Source organism: Eublepharis macularius, chromosome 7, assembly GCF_028583425.1.
Source record: "Eublepharis macularius isolate TG4126 chromosome 7, MPM_Emac_v1.0, whole genome shotgun sequence".
Taxonomy (NCBI): domain Eukaryota; kingdom Metazoa; phylum Chordata; class Lepidosauria; order Squamata; family Eublepharidae; genus Eublepharis; species Eublepharis macularius.
In genome coordinates this window covers 6,444,843-6,465,025 of record NC_072796.1, presented here as the reverse complement: position 1 = coordinate 6,465,025, position 20,183 = coordinate 6,444,843, and the positions used below count along the sequence as shown (strand labels likewise).

Below are 20,183 nucleotides of genomic sequence, written 5' to 3'. Positions count from 1 at the left end.
TAGAGACCATCCCCACTATTTTATGCTCCCCCACCATTTTATTCCACAGATCAACTATCTTCAGTATGAATTACTTTCTGTTGACTGTCTGGAAAATATTACTCATCCATTGGATGGAAGGGGTTTGAGGGCCTACACAGATGGTCTGGCAAGTTGAATTAGAACTCTAATGTGGGGGAAATGCTTCCCAGCATCACTTACAAATGGCTGAGCTCCTTGAAGACAGTGCAGGATAAAAAATATGGTAGACACATAGAACTAGTGATGCCGGCAAAATTCATAGCTTGTGGGGTAACTGTTTTGAACATCTTCTCAGACCGAGTAACCCATTAATGGGAGTCACTTCCCATTTCATTGCAGCTGTGTTATTATAGCTGTGCAGTCTCGGGGAAAGTCACAACAAATCAGCGTCCTCGTCAGTAACCATCTTCCAAAGATTCTGGTACTTTTTATGTTCACAGCACAACTCCAAAGGAGTTCTGAACAAATAAGCAGAAATGCAACAAGTGATCTTTGACAGCTGCTGTCTTTTCAGTACACCCAGCCAGTAACATGCATGTTAAATTTTTTACTACATCTGGGATCCAAATCGTTTTAGGTTTTAAAATAGACAATGTAGGGCTCAGCACTTGTTAAATTTTTAACAACCATAAAATGTGGTTGCGGGAGAATCACTACAGCCGGCAGACTGACCCACAGGAATAGTTCCATGTTTGTAGATTCCTCTGCCCGGGAACAATGTTCTCCTTTAAAAAAACGAAGATGATGATGGATGAACAAATCTCTGGCACTATGAAAGGAGTGAGTCAAACTAAGGTTTTCAGTATGGTTCGGCAGCTTTTCATTAACAGACAATCTCAACATTTTTACTTGAAAGGAAATTAATTTCTAAGCCTCTACTAATTTGGAAATGTGACAGTGGAGCAGGTGGGAAGTTTTTTGTGATTCTGACTTCCCTAGCAACTATAAGCACAGTACCAACCAGATTTTACCTGATTAATAGATGGAATTTTTAAAAAGAAACCAAAGTAAGCAGCTGGAAAATGAGAAGGTAGGGACTGTCATTCGTTATTTATTTCATTGTGATCCCTGAACTTATTTCCTGGCAGTTCACACATTTTAATACATTTTCCACGCTTGGCGTCTGTGGCCTTGGGAATATGGCTGACAATCTCCAGGTGGGGGCTGAAGTTCTCCCAGAATCACAGCTGATCTCCAGACTACAAAGACCGGCTCCCCTGGAGAAAATGGCAGCTTTGGAAGTCAGACTCTACGGCAACACATCCGAGCTGGGCCCTGTCCCCTTCTCAAAATTCATCTTCCCCAGGCTCTGCTCCTAAATCTCCAGGAATTTCCCAACCCATAGTTGGCAAATGTATTTGGAAAGCCTCTTAGGATCAGGGCAAAACAGTAAAGAACTAAAGGGAGTTGGGGAAGTAATACAACAGCCAGAAGTGCTGAAACACACTACCATGGTGCAAAGCCAAGTTGGAAACCTTTCTCCAGCCCAAATGAAAGAAGCTTCAAAGTTGGCTGAGCGGAGTGGTAGGATAGAAGGCACAGTCTTCTAACGCGAGACAGTCTCACTGCAAAAAGATTTACTTGGGCTGGTGAGGGGTGCTCCCAGGACAGAGGTTTTACTAGGTATCGGAATCGATCCAGCTAGTTTTTTTAAAAAACTAAACCTCACCTAATTCTGCTTATTACAAGCCTCATCCCACATGGATTTCGTCCATGCAAGTCCCATCATAGCTTTGGGGAGGTGGGTCAAAGGGAACACTCCCCTTGCTTTTTCACCAGCGGAAACGCTGGCTGGATCCAAAACTATAGAGTTTCTGGAGATTCCTAGAGCTACCCTATGTCATTTATGTTTTTTTACCAGAAGCGATGTGATGCTGCATGTGACACTGTGGTTTTAAAAAATTTTCTCCTGCTGTTGCTCTGAGCAGCGGCAGTCAATGAGGGATCCCCCACCCTCACTGGAGGAATGGGACCCATACATCCAATCTACTCTAAATGTGTGAGCTAGCTCAGTAACAGTGCAGACACTGTAGTCCAGCTTTGATTTCCAGGACTGCAGTGATGCTTCCCCCTTCCCCGCTGCCCCCCAGCTAACATGATTCTGGATATCACCAAGATCCTGCTTCCCTCTTGGCTGCCTGTTAACATCGCTTCCTCCCTGCCCGGCCCGGCCCACCCCCTGGGCAAGGGCAAACACAATAACTGCTTGCAGTGGATGGCAGAAAACATACGCCCTCCCTGGGAGAGGAGCCTCTTCCTTGCCTATTGGAGCTGACAGCTGCACTGCCAAAAGACAGGAGGCAACCTGAATCATCGCGTGGCTTCCTGTTGCCTCAGTCTGTTAGGAATGCCTGTTATCTGCTTAGGTTGTGTCCTGTCCTGGAGAAGCCTGACTCAGTGGCAGCTGCACACGCACTGGGTAACTTCTTCCACATTCTACATTGCGATTTCCAGGACTGCAGAAACATGAACTTGATACTGTCTGGGGCGAGTCACTTTGATCGTATTCCACGAATCCTGAGTCAGCCTCATCCAAAGCAATGGTCTTGGCTTTTAAAGTTCTAACTGATCTGGGACCAGGTTATATGAAGGACAACGTTTTCTCCAGCAGGACACTCTGAGGCCATCTGGTGAAGCCACCAGGCTCTGATTTGCACGTTTCCAACATTAGAAATAAGCAGGGCTTTTTTTTCTGGGAAAAGAGGTGGTGGAACTCAGTGGGTTGCCCTTGGAGAAAATGGTCACATGGCTGGTGGCCCTGCCCCCTGATCTCCAGACAGAGGGGAGTTGAGATTGCCCTCCGCGCCGCTTGGCATTTTCAAGAGATTCCGGAACTCCGTTCCCCCGTGTTCCAGCTGAAAAAAAGCCCTGAAAATATGGCAGGTGACCTCATCCGACAGGCCTTTCTCAGCAGTGGCACCAAGATTGTGTAATACTCTTGAGCCATGTCTCCCCTGTCTTTCCTGATTTTTAGAAAGGTAGTCAAATCTCCCCCTCCCCTCCTCAGAGAAAAACATTTGAATTTTATGACTATGAAGCTGACTTCTTATTCTTTATGTAAACAGCTGCAGATTTTTCTAAGGTGATTATTTTAACTCATTTTCCCAAACGTGAGCGTGCCTATGTAACTATTAAAAAATGAGAAATGTGATATGAAGAGCCTTTTGAGTATGGGAAATGTGTCATGTGCCACCATTAATAGAACAGATCCAACCCTCTGAGTATGATGCAGAAAGTGGTATAACTATGGCCGAATCCACACTTCCCTACCTTCTGCTTTTCATACACAATAATCGCGCTGGATTCTATCCTGCACTGTCCCAGTCTCTGTTCACATCCCCTCTCTTACTGCAGCAGCACTGCGCTCTACGTTGTCCACATCCTTTGAAGAATAGCACATTAGGGGGCAGGTTTAGATCCGCCATAGCCGATGACGACATCACGTTTTTTAAAATTTTATACTAGATTTCCGCTATAGTGATTTTTTGCTAAATTGCTATGGCGAGGCCACATACCCCTTCCAGTGATAAACCACACAATGAAGCATCGCACACTCAGGCCAAGAGAAGCAGTGTTTTCTGATAGTCATAGAGCCCCAGGAGAGAACAATGGGTCGCCGGGAAAGATTGCGGGAGGTTGGTGCTGGCCACTTAGCACAGACTACTTATTTAACGCTAAAATGTTATTGTAGAATAGCGGATTTTCGCTATAATGGTAATTTCAACATTTCTTTAAAAAGAAAAAGGAGAGTCAACTTTGGCAGCCACAGATATTACCTAAGCAGTCCTTTGGCAGTAAAAAATGACACAAATGAAAATGATCCCCCCCCCCAATGTCTCCACAGGCATTTTTGAGCGCCCCACTTCAGGGTGATATTGATGGATGTGATTGCGCAATAGTGCTAGGAATGCCCACTTTTTAAAAAAGGAACGGGGGGGGCAGGCATGCCGTGGAAAGAGTTAGAAACCATAATAATTGCACAGCAAAGAGAGATGGTATTCCTGAAAAGCTATCAACAAGGAAGTGGGGGTGGTTCAAAGGGGGCGGTCTCTTTGTGAACTGCTTCTATTTGTTCACATCCATGGTGAGAAGTGCGCAAGAGAAGCGTTAGAAAGCGTGCCAAACTCATCTGAGGCACAACACAACAGATGCGAAAGAATGGTGGGATTGAGTTAAGAGTATGTGAACAGCCCTCTGAGAAGCGCATAAATGGCGGGGGGGGGGGGGAAGCAGCAAACTTGAGATGTGTGGATTCGGCCTACGTGTGGTTTTTTCAGAGGGTGGAAAACAAGACACAGATTTTATAGTTTGCTTTGAATTGCGTGGCTTGTCTTCTGGATCTGCTTCAAGGACATTTTGTCACTGAATCTGGATATCATGCTGACTGCCACCTTATTTTTCTCCTCCCTCAATCCCCAGAAATGAACCTGGAAGATATTTTCCTTAATTATGGACATATGGGCTACGTTGCAACTGGTTATAATTACTCAGCAGTGATGAAAACTCTGTACATGATCAGAAATTATTAAGTAACATTTTCTGAACTGACCACTGGCATAAAAAAATTAAGTTCCAATGCTAAGCCCTGGATTAGGCCCCAGTGCAAATTAAACCTCTTGGGACTGAAAGAATGCGTCTGTTTTTAGAGAAGAAAAGTTCCATTTCTGAAAGACTGATTTTTTTTTTTTAAAGGAAAAGCCCCTGCTTGAAAAGTGCAGCAGGTTTCCCTGACAATTAAAAACTTTCAATGTACTTCTTGTTTTGACAATAGTTGTACAATCATGTTAAAACTGCATGAACTTAATGCCAACATATGATAATGCAATAATGCTAATTACGCCAAAGTACTATGGTGACAGGTAATGAGCAGTGACAGGACTCGTCATTGTCCAGAGTCCAATTGTCTAAAATCACATTCTTTAGAAGTAATACAGGATGTCTGTCCCCAGGTTAAAGGCAGTGTTCCCTTCACAATGGATGCACAAGTCCTGGTATGGGGAAGGAAAAGTGGTTTCACACTGTCGCCTCGCCAGGTCAAAAAGTCAACAGCAACCTTGGTGTTTATGACATGTAAAGTATTTATCATCTGTCTTCCTTGCTGGGACTGTTCCAGTAGAAGGGCAGAAGGGCATTTCCAAAGGGCATCATCCCTTTGACCAGGCTTTGGAGGAAATGGGGAGGCGCCCAGGAAATGAGTAGACATGATGTGATCTTTAAATGAAGACCGAGGAGGTGCTGCGACAGACTCTCTGAAACACTCCGATACCCTTTTCTGTGTTGTTTATGCAATTAGTATAATGAATGAACGGATGCTCCGTCCTGAATTCAAAAGTTACCTTGGCAGTGCGGGTGCCACCTCTTGCCCGGTCCAGTCTCATGCTAATCCGGCAACATGGTGTGCAGCTAGAACGATATGATTACCTTCCACAGAAGCACTGCCAGCCCCTATGATGCAACTCTAGCAGTGAGTGACCCCCACACGGCACTTGTTTACCCACATTACGCGAGCAGTGTGGGAACAGACCACATCAAAGCCGCTTCGGCACTGCAAAGCTAGCAGCTGAACCTGACGGCAGCTACTGCCCAGACTCGCACAGCTTTGTGTTCTTCTGGGTGTCTGTTTCCACTCGCCTACCCAGCTGCCTGTCCTCTCTTCTCCCCTCACTGTGTTTCCTTCGGCAGCCTCTGCTTTCATACTTTCCATCTGAATTCTCCTGATCTGATAACTTCCTATTTCTTCTCAGCTCTTTTTGTCCCTCTTAATTGCTGCAGAGTGTTTACCAAATTTGCAATTGTCTGCAAATCAGTCTGCTGGAACATCTCTCCATGTTGGCTCTTACTGAGGTCTTGGCGTTGCTCATGCCGTGCTGCTGCTGCTTCCCGACAACTCTGGCTCGCGGTCATTTTCCCACGCTCCCTGCCACCATACGCCTAGTAAGTATCTTCCAAGCAGGCCACGGGTTTCCCTTTAATCAAGCAAATTTATATACTTCTCACCAGGGCTTTTTTTCTGGGAAAAGAGGTGGTGGAACTCAGTGGGTTGCCCTCGGAGAAAATGGTCACATGGCTGGTGGCCCCGCCCCCTGATCTCCAGACAGAGGGGAGTTGAGATTGCCCTCCGTGGAGGGCAATTTTAACTCCCCTCTGTCTGGAGATCAGGGGGCGGGGCCACCAGCCATGTCACCATTTTCAAGAGGTTCCGGAACGCCATTCCACCGCGTTCCTGCTGGAAAAAAGCCCTGCTTCTCACCCTGGTCCTGTGTTATCCTCTCCTTGTAGATAATGATTCCTGCGGCTTAGATTTCTTCCCTCTGCTTCCCTTTCTGAATTGCTGCACTCTGTTAACATGATTCCACTAAATCCTTAATCATACAATTTCAAATGACCTTTTGGTGGCTAACAATTATGTCTTTTCTCAGTCCTAAAGCTTTTTGCCACTCTCAGTTTCTGGGCTCATGCTGGGCCTTGAATTTTCTAGCCCTGATTCCCCGCCGCCCCTTTACAATCATTCCAGATCACACAAAGTATCTGTGAGGCTCCATCTCAGTTTCTTCTCCACTTTTGAGTGCGAGTCTATGTAGTGTGATGGTTAGGGTGCCAGGCTACAGTCTGGGGGACCCAGGTATAGGGCCTCTACTTTGCCATGGAAGCTTGCTGGGTGACCTTGGGCCAGATACACATTCTCAGCCTAGCGTACCTCACAGGGATGTTGTGAGCATAAAATGGAGAAGCAGAGAAAGATGTAAGCTGTTTTGGGTCCCTCGCTGGGGAGTATGGTGGAGTAAATAGTAAGCAAATGAATATATGTCAAGGCTCTTCAGTCGAAGTGCCTTATATTTACATTTTTTCTGAAATCTTATCATTTTGTTTGTTTGTTTTGTTTGTTTCCTCAGTTATCAGTGTCTCTTCTGTCTCTCTTCTCTGTTGCTAGAATCTCTGCCTGCCTGCACCATTTCTTCCAAGATGCCGCCTCAAAATCAATGTCACTTAGAGTCCATAGTACCCTGGCTTTCTGCAGAATTTTTCATTCTCTCTCTCTCACTCTCTCTCTTACTATTGACTATTTCGTGATTCATTATTCTCCCTCCATTCAGAGCTCTGGGCACAGGTAGACTGACCATTGGACTTATTTGAGGGCATTTCCTGGTGTGCCGCAGAGCAAAACCTCGGCAGCTCTGTCCATGCCACTGGGGCCACTCAGCTCAGGCCTAGCCAGCAAAGCCCGCTTTGGGTGTCAGCTCACCCATTGCCTCATCCTGTGTCACAGCTAGTTGGCAGCAGTGCAGGAGGAGGCAATAGGTGACCTGATGCCCACGGCTGGTACCATTACCAGTGCTGGTTTGTGGCCACACCCCTTGGCTTGCTCCAGGGTTCTTTTAATTTCCCAAGCCACCCCTGATCTAAGGCTGCATTCACACATCTGCAATTAAGTTCAAAATGTCAAGAAAGCAAAAAGCCGTGGAAACGAACTAAAACCGAGTAGGAGAGAGATTCACGGAAGAGAAGCAGAAGAAAAAGCACAAGGCACCGTGAAGAACTAACTAAGCAACAAAACCAATAACAATGTAACTGTATCATTAAAGAGTAATTTATAACAAAATGTCTTCAGCCTCATATATTGTATAATACATATCAGGTGGCTGCCACAGAAATGCAAATGGACTCAAAGGCCAGTACTTATAATCAACCAATGAAGGAATGATAGACAATATCAGTAACAAATTTGCAACAGTAAAGTGAGATTTCTCAATATATCAATAAAGTGCAAATTGCTCATATCAATAAATGGCAAGAAAGTGACCTGTGCTTATAAATAAAGTGAGCGTGCCACAAAGGTACAAAAATGTTATAAATATATAATTAATAATTCATAAGGAAATGTACATATAGTCCAATAAAGAGAACACTCCAAATATGAAAAGTAACTGCAACGGGGGAGCAAGATAAAACATTTTTTCAAAAATATACCCACATTTATTATTATTAACAATCAATACTAATAACATAGCTTATGCATATATCTATACTGTACCAAAGACAGGCTGAAACAATTCCAGACCGAGTAAAAAACCAACCACTTGTTTACAGTTCTAATGTATAACCTAAGAAACTTCATTCAATAAAGTAGAAATGTTATTGAATGAAGCATTTTGCACAGAATGAATATTTTACACAGAATATACAGAACATAATTAGATATAGTCATCCTATATTCTCAGTAAATACTCAGTAATGTGCCAATGCCTATTAGTACTTTAAAAGAGTATGCAATAAATATTTTATATGCAGTAATCTGCCTTGAGTCTTGGCAAGAACCAGGGACTACAAATGAAGTTTTAAAAAGTTTGAAAAATACTTCTCATACGGAGAATTGTGGTGAAAAACTAACTTCATTTATCCATGATGTATGAATGCAGGTGTTAAATAACGGAAGCTGGGTTCTGAAGACTAACTGGGACTTGAAGGACGGAGGGGTCCACTTTGTTCATCAGTGGGACTACATTTGGCATCACATGTAGGTAAATTAGTTCTTAACTAGGATTCTCTGCAAAAGGGGGTGCTGGGGATGTAAGTCCAGCAACCAGTTGAGTTTGGTAACATTTTTACTTAGCCTCAATTAAGTAAGGCAGCCTTGAGGAAGATAATAAGCTACCTTTCTTTCTCCCTTCAACTTAGTTCAGTCATATAAACACATGAAGCTGCCTTATACTGAATCATATCACCAGGCTGTCAAGGTCAGTATTGTCTGCTCCAGGGCTTTTTTTCAGCTGGAACGCAGTGGAATGGAGTTCTGGAACCTTTTCAAAATGGTCACATGGTTGGTGGCCCTGCCCCCTGATTGCCAGACAGAGGGGAGTTGAGATTGCCCTCCGTGCCGCTGAGTGGTGTGGAGGGCAATCTCAACTCCCCTCTGTCTGGAGATCAGGGGGCGGGGCCACCAACCATGTGACCATTTTCGCCGAGGGCAACCACTGAGTTCCACCACCTCTTTTCCCAGAAAAAAAGCCCTGGTCTGTTCAGACTGGCAGCCGCTCTCCAGGGTCTCAGGCCGAGGTCTTCCACATCACCTGCTGCCTGGTCCTTTCCACTGGAGATGCCAGGGATTGAACCTGGGACATTCTGCATGCTAAGCAGAGGCCCTGCCACTGAGCCACAGCCCCTCCCCTAAAGTCACCAGGTCCTGTTACCTTCTTAATATCTCTGAAGGCAGCACTATGGATCATAATTGCTATGGGATCTGCCCTGGCACTTTCTCCACCAAATGTGCAAGACGAATATGTCATGTCTTTAAGCACCTGTATACATGTATTTGCAAAGCACAACTGGCTCAAGTGTTTCTGTAACCCTGCACCCTTTACCAATGAAACATCCTAGGAAGGCGCTGGCAATTCTTGTGCCCTGAGGCAACCCATAATGAATGGCAGGAGAGCAAAGCCGCACTTGCCACGTCCCATACTCCAGCTTCTGACATCTTTGGCTCCAGAACTACAGAGACCAGGCCTTCCAATGTCATTTCAAAGCAGCTGATTGACAAGTCAGCCAAGTGGCCGGATGTTGTCAATCCGCTTCCCATCGGGATCCCCTTGTTTCCAGGCCACCCCGAATTCATCCTGCTCCTTCAAGCATGCCCCGTGGTCTCATCTGAACAAGACTTCGATTCTTGTCTGTCTCGGGCACTAGGACAAGGGTGACACACACAGAAAGCAAGGAAGCCCAGAAATCTTCGAAATGCCTGTTTCCATCCTTAACAAAGAGGCCAGTGTACTAAGTGGGAACGGGAAGGCTCAGTGAGGAGCGAGAGATTGCAGAGGGCTTGTCAGCTTCAAAGCTAATCAAAAGGACAGAATTCAGTGCTCTTAGAGTACATCACAGGGCTAACGGCCTGTGCCTCCCAGAGAAGCAAGGCAGTGAAAAATAGGTTAGTAATGAAATATCAAAGGAATAGATAGGCAAAATGTCCCACACCAGAACAAATTCAAGTGTTGCTAGAAGAAGTGAGCATGCAAAACATGAACTTCAGGAACAACGTTGGGACAGTGTGGTCCTGTAATGCAATTCCACACTGCAGAAGTGTGTGCACGGTCTTCCCGGGCTAGAGATGGATGAGTAAGAAAGACCCAAAGAACTAGCCCCACACATATGGTTGCTTCATTCACACACATTCCCCAGTGACACAGGATTGCCACAGAAGGAATCAACTCCCACAATGTTGCAGGGATGCACATGAAGGGAGGCAGATCTTCCGAGCCTTCATTTTGGAAAAGTGTTCCAGTCACTGGTAATTATTTTCATCCCAAATATGAAGTTGTAATCTTATTAGTGCTGATTTGGGGGATTTCTGCAATGTAACTGGCATTTTGCCCCCTTTATGGGACCTACATATTGCTTCCTGGGCAACACCTCCTGAGCAGGCACGCTCCTGGCACAGCACAACATCACTTCCAGGAGTGACATCGTTGCACTGGCCGCAGGAACGCTCCTGCGCTTCACTTGGGGCTGATTTGGGAGCATTCCCCAGCCAGCACAATGATGTCACTCCCAGAAGTGATGTCACTGCGTCAGCGCTGGGAATGTGGGCGTGCTTCGCACATGAGCAAAGTTCTTCAGCATCGTGAGTACTGGGCCCCACCCTCCTCCCACAGGGAGTGAAAGAGGTAGGCCTTGGCACCCTAGCCCAAGGTCACGGGCGCTTTAGGTGAAAGAAGCAATACCTTCAATGGGACCCAGAAACAGGGCCAGTGATGGGACGGCAGGACTGCTGCCACATGGTCCTGATGGGCAGAACTTGATAGCGAATCGGCCGCCACTTCTTATACCTTCCGGATTGTTTTCAGGACTGCCCAGTGTCCAGTGATTGGCCGTTTCCACACGGCTTACCTTTGCTCGTAACGACCCGTAAGACTGAGCAAAAAACGCGGAAGATCGCGTTATCTCGCGCAAGAAAACGCGAGAATCTTCCGCATTTTTTGCGCAATCGTACGGGTCGTTACGAGCAAAGATAAGCCGTGCGGAAACGGCCCTTGTTTCCTTTTTCTGCTACATCCCTTACAAGATAAATGGCAGAATGGACAAAACCAGCCACTTCCGGTTCACACAACCAACGCCGGCAAGCCTAGGGTATAATCTTTGGGTGACCCATGACAGATTCCATGCTGGAGTTCTATCTGTTTCTGACAGTTGCTCTTTTATGAGCTAAATAGAATTGACAAGCTTTTCTGGGACCTGCAAAATACAAACTAACAGCACTGGCTGAGCTGGTCAAACGACGTACGAGTGAAGAGGAGCTCCCTACCTTCTTTTTATTAGTAGGACAGATGTAGAAATTTTCAATAACTGTAGGAATCCCAGGCTGCAGATTCAGCTTGGTATATAATGTCCCAAAATCTGAGGACCTGAGGGGAAGAAAACAGAACCTGAAGTTTATGGTGTTGCCAAGATTGTATTTTCCAATCCAAACAACATGGAACTGGTATACATCTTAAATATTGTACATTTGATCAAGGATATAAACTAACCCTGTATTTCAAATAGCTACCAAATGTTAAAGGCTCTGCTGCCCTGTTCAGGTAAGATATATACATAGGAAACATGAGGAATATGCACATATTAGGGCTTCGTTCCACCTCTGCCACAAAAAAACCCCAAGTTGGCCCTATCGTTTAAGTACATGGGGTACTTAATCATTTCATATTTTTAAGAACATGTGGTTAGACCCTCCTGGATTTGTTCTGCCCAAGTCACTTCCCCCTGATGCAAGAGACCCTTTTCCTAGTGAAAGAGTCTCTTCCACCAGCAGAAGATGTCTTGCATCAGAGTAAAGCACAGCCATGAGCAGAAGAGACCTGTGGGATTCAACCCAAGAGCTGTGGGGCCCAACTCAACCCAATTAATCAAAAGAGAATAGAGAAGCTCCACAACCAAAACAAAACAATTCACAAACACTTGAAGGTTTTACATGGCTATGTTATCCTTCCTTGTAGAGGCTCTCAAGAATTCAAGGAAGAAGCTTTTGAAAAAGTGTATCAATGGGGCAAATTAATAAACCGGCATGGTCTCCTCATATTTTTGTTAAAACATACACACCCACGTCTCTTAGCAGGCCTTTTCTTTAGACTTGCTCACAGATACCTATGTGTAAGCATCATATCAAACTGAAATTTCTGGAGGGATTATTGGTCTCAAGAGCCAGAGTGGTGTGGTGGATCGAGTGTGAAATGTTACTCAAGCGGACCAGGATCTCCTCCCTCCCCACCTCCCCCTGCAGATGACCGCAAGGACAGAGGCTATGGTCCCTTCCCTCACTTCTTCACATAGGCCATTTCCACACGTCTTTAAAGGGATGGCCCACTCACCGAACACAGGCAGCTTTTCCACTCCAGAATTCACTTCATTCAAAATTCCTACTGAGCCATGAAGCAAACTTGTTGGCCACAGTCCAGCTGCCCTCCCCCAGCCTAAGAGATGTGAGTAAAGGGGATACGGGGGGGGGGGGTGGAGGTTTAAATCCTGAGCTCACAATCTCTGTATATTTGGAAGAAGGGCAAGAAACAGAGAACGTCCCAAGAGAGACCATCTGAAAATTATTTCGGTATTGTTACCGGAAGTGGTCTCCTTGCAATAAATAATTTGTGGGGGAATTAGCAAGCAAGGAGAATGGCTATGCAAGAGGTCGGTAACTACGTGGATCAATCGCCTGAGTCTATGGAGTCCCCTCCCCAAATTAGCAAACGAGGCTGGTTCTTAACAACAAACAATAACGTTTATTAAAGAACAAGGCTTCATGCACATACACACAAGATTGCTGGGGAAAATAATTACACACGCGCACAGAATCCTAGGAAGCTTAGCTAGAAATTGGGAATAGAGAGAGGGGGTAAGTATCTCTACCTATCCTGAAGGGTAGTCCAGTCCACGGTGGAGAGAGAGAGAAAGAAGCTTCAAACATCCAGTGTCCTCGGCCAAGAGAGCAAGAGGCTCAGAGCAAACCTCAAGGGAACAGCGCTTGTGGATCGGGTAAGCGTGAACGATTTGAATGGGGCCAGAGCTCTACCTTTATAGGTAAAAATGTGCCCTGAGGTGGGGCAAACCCACCTAGTAGTCAGAACAAAGACTCCAATGGTCAGTTTGATAAAAGATTTGATTGCCCTGATGGGTAGCTGCCGGGGCTGCACAAAAAGGACAGTTTGCTGATGAAGTCTGTAACGAAATGGTTGCCAGGGGTGAAATGGGTGCCAGTTGCTGTTAATCTGTGGAAATGTTTCCCATGAGGTCTGATGGGCTGTGGGGCCAGGCAGGGGCCGGCAGGAGTCTTGGTGTGGGACACCCTTCTTCCTGGACTACAACTCCCAGCTGCCCTGGGCCAAGAAACGGGGGGGGAATAAGGGGTGGAGCCTGAATAGATATACCCAGCCGATCCTGAGGAGAAAAAGAGAGTCACCTTCGTGGTTGAAGAAGGAGAGGCTCCTGCTGCTGGGTGAGACGTGGTTGCCTGGGCCCTAAATGTGGAGGGCCTGGGAGGCAGCAGAAAGGGAATAAAGGGTGAACCTTCCCTGAGACCCCCACCCCCTTAAAGTAGAGTAGGGAACAGTGTGGTAGGGAAAGCAGACGGCGGTTCTCCTCAGTTTGATTTTCTGCCCTATGAGTTCTGGAAAGCGGGGTTTACCCCTATGTGTTGTGCCTTTACCTGCTTTGTATATAGTGCTCTGTATATAGTTAATAAATTATACTTTTGAATATAAAGAACCTTGTGGTGCTCTGACTACGTAACCTCCCCCACTTGGCACGCTACAGGAAGGGAGGGAGCCCAGGAGAAACGGATCAGGCCAGACCTTGGTGGGTTGCCAATTCTCCAGGGCCCACCCGAAGATTGGGGAATTCACTTCCCAGTAAGGAACCTCAGCCAGAGGGGTCTCGCTGCCCCTCAGTCAGGCAGTGTACAAATCAGTGAGTGGTGGCAGCGACGAAGAAGGTGAGCCACGCCCACCAGGGACGGTGGGAGGAGGATAGCAGGGCTAGCAGGCCATTGACGGCGGCTCAGTTGTCCGGACTGAGAGCCAGCGCCCGTGCCGCCACAAAGTCCACCAGAACTAAGTTAAGTACTTCTAGGGAGGGGCTGTTCTTTCCCAGGAATGACTGTATATACTTATGAATGTCATTTGATTAGCTCCTCAATCATGGACAAGAGATCTCATCACAGAAGAAGGGAAAGGAATGTATTAAGTGGGGATGATTCTGCAAGACCTTTGTTACACTGGACCCCTCTGGGGCTAGAGAGATAGTAAGTCCAATTGCTTCTCAATCACTCCGCATTCCTGTGCGGCATTTCATTCATGCCGTGTTCTCCCGGGCAGGATTCAGCAACTGTTAGAGGCTCTCTGGTGGCAATACAGCAGCCATTTTAACTCCAGAGGCCTGAACATCTTTAATATCATAAGCAGCCATATAAATAAAACTGCTATTAAAATGATAGAGGCTGGGCCGACTGCTTACAGTATGATACACTCAGAGAGCTGACTCAGTCAGTACAATGACTAGAGATGGGCACGAACCGCATTACGAACCTCAAAAACCCACGAAAATGGCGATTGCGCGATCGTGACCCGGCGGTTCATGCTTGTTCACGGCCAACAAACCAGCGGTCGGGAGAGGCCTGGTTCGTTGCATTCAGCCGTGGTTCGGGAAGCCAGACAGTCAAGTGCCAGCAATCTATTCCCCTGGCAACAGAGCCAGGGGAATGCCTGAGCTCTGTCTGCCCTCCTCCTGTCGCCCTGGAAACCCGAATGGAAGCCCAGCTTTCCTTGATCAGCAGGGCTTCCTTCCAACCACAGAGCTTCAAAGCAGTTACAAGTTGGGAGAAGACACCCAGGGGAGGGAGGGGGAAGGGGGTGTTCTGTAGCCATGGGCACTCCAATCTCATCCCTGCAAACCCTGATAGGCAGCTCTGATGGCCAAACACAGACCTCCTGTGTTGCTGAATGGGACCCATGCTTATAAATAGCCGTGGTCTCCCAGGCTGGGTTTCACTTTCCGCGAGCAGTGGAGTGGGACAGAGCTCTTGCTTGCCACTTGCTAGCCTTTGGGGAGAGAGACAGAGTACAATTGAGCTTGGCTTTGGGGGATAGGGATCTATCTCCTCTGGTTCCAGGGCTGCTGCCTGGCTCAGGGGCCAAGCTCAGTGGGCACCTCGGCTGAGGGCTCACATTGATTATTGATCAGGGCCTGATCTGTTCAGATCTGTGGGATTGGTGGGCTAGGGCTCTAGTCTCTCCCTCCCTCTGGTGCCAGGGCTGCTGCCAGGCCCTGGGGCCAAGCTCGGTGGGTACCTTGGCTGAGGGCTCACATTATTATTAATCAGTGCCTGATCTGGTCAGGTCTGTGGGAGCGGTGGGCTAGGGCTCTAGTCCCTCCCTCTGGTGCCAGGGCTGCTGCCAGGCCCTGGGGCCAAGCTCAGTGGGCACCTCAACTGAGGGCTCACACAGTGTTATTAGTGCCTGTTCTGTTCAGATCCGTGGGCATGGTGGGCTAGGGCTCTAGTCCCTCCTTCCCTTTGGTGCCAGGGCTGCTGCCAGGCCCTGTTGCCAAGCTGGGTGGGCACCTTGGCTGAGGGCTCACATTGATTATTATTAATCAGTGGCTGATCGGGTCAGGTCTGTGGGAGTGGTGGACTAGGGCTCTAGTCCCTCCCTCCCTCTGGTGCCAGGGCTGCTACCAGGCCCTGGGACCAAGCTCAGTGGGCACCGCGGTGGAGGGCACACAGAGTCATCTCCTTTCCTGTCCTCCTTAATTCTAGTTTGGTGGCACAATGAGTCTTCCTCTTGTGTTGGCCGCCAAGGGTGGTTGTGGGGTGAAGTGCGATGGCAGTCCTCCTGGTTCAGTTGTGGAAAGCAGCATTGGGTGTGGCTCGGGGGCCGCAGAGAGTCCTCCCGCTCCCCCCAATTCACCTATGTGAGCTGTGGAGGAGGCCCAAGAGGTCTTCGCGCAGGGGGGAGAGAATCTCTCTCAACATTTTGAGGAGGGGTGGGTGGGTGATGGATCCCTGGAGGAATGGTATGTGTGTTATGAAAGATCCCTCCCATCCCCATCCCAAACTCTCGGTGGTGTCCCCTCCCGCAGTCCACCCCTCACCCCATCGTCCATGTCCAGCCCCGCAGCGCAGCCTGTAACCATTCGTCCTCTTCCCCTGGGACAGTTAGCGGTCAATGTTACAACACCTCCGTATGGAGGCACTTTCGGGCCCTTCCTGATGACCCCCGTGTGGTGCGGTGCCATGCCTGTGATGTCCTGGTGTGCAGGGGCAAAAACCCAAAGCACCTGTCTTTGACGGCCCTGACTCGGCACCTGAAGAGGCACCGCCCGAGCCTGTCTTCCTCCTCACCCAGTGAAACATCCATTGAGGGGAGAAAGGGGGCCACCAGCTCATCTGAGCGGGGGTCAGTGGGAGGATCACTTTGCCCTGAGGGTGATGCTGGTAAGAGCAGAGAGCTCCGGCAGGCCGCGCTGGCGGAGGTTGTCCTCTCGGTGTCTGGGACAGCACCGCTTACAACCTCGAGGCTGATGGCTCAGGAGGCAGCTGCCGCCGCACTGTTCCTCAGTGGGACCCTCGGGTGAGGACCCTCGGTGGCTGCGGGATCAGGCCCCCAGTCCAAATGACACATCCTCTCCCTCCCACACCGAGAATACCAGCGCGCTCCTCTTTGGCCTGCCGGTTGCGGGGGGGGGATCTTCCCACTTACCCCCCACATGACAGGTCCTCTCCCTCCCATCCTTTCCGGCAAGGCAGGAAGGTGGGTGATGCTGCTGATGGAAGCCTCCTTTGGGCACTTGCGCAGCAGCTCAGGAACTGTTGCACATATAGTTCAGCCGCACGGTCCCTCTATCCTTTGCCAACGCAGAGCCCTCTGAGCAGGGGGGACCTCTTTCAGCTGGGTGGGAATGAGTCCCGCAACTCCACTCCTTTCCGGCAAGGCAGGAAGGTGTGTACTGTTGGCTGCCTCCACCGCACTGTTCCTCAGTGGGACCCTCAGGTGAGGACCCGTGGATGCTGGGGGATATTCTCCCTCCCCCTCCTCATGATGACATGTCCTCTCCCTCCCATCTTTTCCATCAAGGCAGGAAGGTGTGTACTGTTGGCTGCCTCCACCGCACTGTTCCTCGGTGGGACCATCAGGTGAGGACCCGTGGATGCTGGGGGATATTCCCCCTCCCCCTCCTCATGATGACAGGTCCTCTCCCACCCACTTCGGGAATACCAGCGTGCTCCTTTTCGGCCTGGCGGGCGGGCACATGGGGGGTGCCGCCGGCAAGTGGCCAGACCCCCCGCCCCCTGAGGGGAGGCGGCTCGTCGCCATCTCCCCGTGCCCGCCAGGCCCGGCGGCCGCCCCCAGTACACACCCTCCACGAACCGGTTCGGTTCGGCAATGGGAGATGTTCGTTGAGGTTCGCGAATTCGGGATCATCATCTGCAGCGAACCATGATCCGCTGGTTCATTAATTTTTTTGGGTTCATGCCCATGTCTAACAATGACTACTCAAGTTCTCCTCTGCTTGTTTTGTTATCTTGCGGAAGAGAGCGAAGTCCTTTCTATGGCCTTTTCCACATGTCCTTACAGGGATGGCCCACTGACCGAACACGGGCAGCTTTTCCACTTCACTCCAGACATCTATGTTTTCAAAACAGTTCCGGGCTGTTTGATTTCTGTTTTTTTATGCCTTTTCTGGAACCACAGGAAAGTACAGTTTCAGAAAGGGTGCTGAAAAAATGGAAGCCAAACAGCTTGCAACTGTTTTGAAAATGCAGACGTCTAGAGTGAAGTGGAAAAGCCGCCTGCGTTCGGTGAGTGGGCCGTCCCTTTAAGGACATGTGGGAATGGCCCATGTGAAGAAGTGAGGGAAGGGACCACAGCCTCTGTCCTTGCGGTCATCTGCAGGGGGGGGAGGTGGGGAGGGAGCAGACCCTGGTCTGCTTTACGAACAGCTAATCTTCCCTAGAAGGCAGGATCAACTGCGCCCAGGCAAAGCAAGAGGAAAATGAATTAATCAGTTTTCCTGATGCCAATGACAGAGAGTGGGAGGTGTTTATTGCAATTAATTACCAGTAGATAGCACAGAGAAAAATGAATTAATAGGACAAACCACGAGGGAAACACATCACAAAAATGACAATATTTCTAAAACGTGAGGATGGTGAAGTGATCTGAAGCTTAAGACAGACATGAGTGTCCATTTATATGGACATTTGACAGTTTTTTTAACTACTATTCTGATGAATGAAAGCAGGGAGTATTAGTGAGACACACTTCCGAAAGAACAAAAGAAAAACTGTTTCTCTAATAGAAACAGTGGGACTAGCCGTGGGACTAACAGTCGTCATCTGACGAAGAGAGCTGTGGTTCTTGAAAGCTTACGCTACAATAAAGTTGGTTATGCATCTGTCTAATGATGCATCTGACTAAGAGGGCTGTGGTTCTTGAAAGCTTATGCTACAATAAAGTTGGTCATGCATCAGATGAAGAGTGCTGCAGTTCTCAAAAGCTTATGCTACAATAAAGTTGGTTAGTCTTAAAGGTGCTACTGGACTTTTTACTATTTTGCAACTACAGGTTAACACGGCTAACTCCTCTGGATCTGTTTCTCTAATGATTCCCAACCTGCCTGGAGCTGTGACAGTCTATCTTGGTGCATATATTTTGTGACATCCCCTTCTCCTAAACAGCATACAAACATTTGAAATGATGTCCTGCATAAAATAAGCCATTTTTAGCAACCACCACGTTTAATTCAGCTAAGAACAAGAGAGTTCGTCTAGTATTGCACTTGAAATTACGTATGCCAACTCAAGCTGCACCCACATCTCTCTGATTTCAAACCATGCCAACAGCGATGTTGCCTGTTCATCACGGCAAAATACCTCAGGCTTTCCGTTACTGCATCTGTGGATCCCGAGTTCTGGAAGCCCTACCACATTATTTATTATTCTGTCCATCATATGCTGATCCTAGAACTAAATTTCTGATGGAGTTGTTAAAGGGTTTTAACTCCTCCCCAGTTATAGAGAAGCTGATTTTTCTCCTGTCAGAAACCGAACCATTCGTTTCTTACTGAGTAGCACGCTTTCCTGTAACAGCCAAAAAAATTCGGGCCAGAGCTGTTTTTAGTGACGGTTTTATCTGTTTAGTACCTTTTGGTTTATTCACTGCAGGTAAAAGGTAAAGGTAGTCCCCTGTGCAAGCACCGAGTCATTTCTGACACATGGAGGGAACGTCGCATCACGACGTTTTCTTGGCAGACTTTATTTTACGGGGTGGTGTGCCATTGCCTTCCCCAGTCATCTACACTTTACCCCCAGGAAACTCGGTACTCATTTTACCGACCTCAGAAAGATGGACGGCCAAGTCAACCTTGACCCGGCTACTTGAACCTGGCTTCCGCCGGGATCGAACTAAGGTCGTGAGCAGAGCTTGGGCTGCAGTACTGCAGCTTACCACTCTGCGCCATGAGGCTCCTACTTGTTCATTTTAAACACAGACATTTGTAATAGCAATCTATAATTTTGTTATAATACTCTTTTATGCGCATTGATTGAAAAAGGCCTTTGGCCATAGACAATAAATTTTATTGTATGCTACACAGGAGTGCAAAAAATGCATCCCCTTCAAGTGGAACCTGCAGTTCCCCCAGAATTAGAACTAATCTCCACACTACAGAGATCAGTTGCCCTGGAGAAAATGGCAGCTCTGGAGGACAGACTCTATGGTATCACATTCCTTCTAAGTTCCCTCTCCTTCCCAAATTCCACCTTCTCAAAGTTCCCCTCCCCCCGAAATCTCCAGGAATTTCCCAACCCAGAGATGGCAACTCTAATCCTGTCCACAGCAGCGGTAAGGCAGGAAAGGTGTGCCCCCTGAATAATACACTGTTTGTATTGTCGAAGGCTTTCACGGCCGGAGAGCGATGGTTGTTGTGGGTTTTCCGGGGGTTTCCTTTGGTGCTACACCTCTGAAGATGCCAGCCACAGCTGCTGGCGAAACATCAGGAACTACAATGCCAAGACCACGGCAATACAGCCCGGAAAACCCACAACAACCACCAATACACTGTTTGCTCCTGCCATTGCCCCTCCTTTTTGTCACATCTGCCCCAAAGTTCATATGCGATATCGATTT

The 20,183-nt window shown here is 47.9% G+C and overlaps 1 protein-coding gene and 1 non-coding gene across 2 annotated transcripts in view; both read right to left on the bottom strand.

The window, feature by feature from the left end:
• SORCS2 (sortilin related VPS10 domain containing receptor 2) overlaps window positions 1-20,183 on the bottom strand; it is a 222,356-nt gene that overhangs the window by 114,605 nt on the left and 87,568 nt on the right. The window contains exon 6 of the mRNA XM_054984867.1: window positions 11,315-11,414. Within this exon, the coding sequence (XP_054840842.1) occupies window positions 11,315-11,414 (100 nt within the window). The remainder of the gene's footprint in view (window positions 1-11,314; window positions 11,415-20,183) is intronic.
• On the bottom strand, window positions 9,111-9,182 carry TRNAA-AGC (transfer RNA alanine (anticodon AGC)). Its single transcript has one exon. It is a non-coding gene; the product is annotated as a tRNA-Ala (tRNA).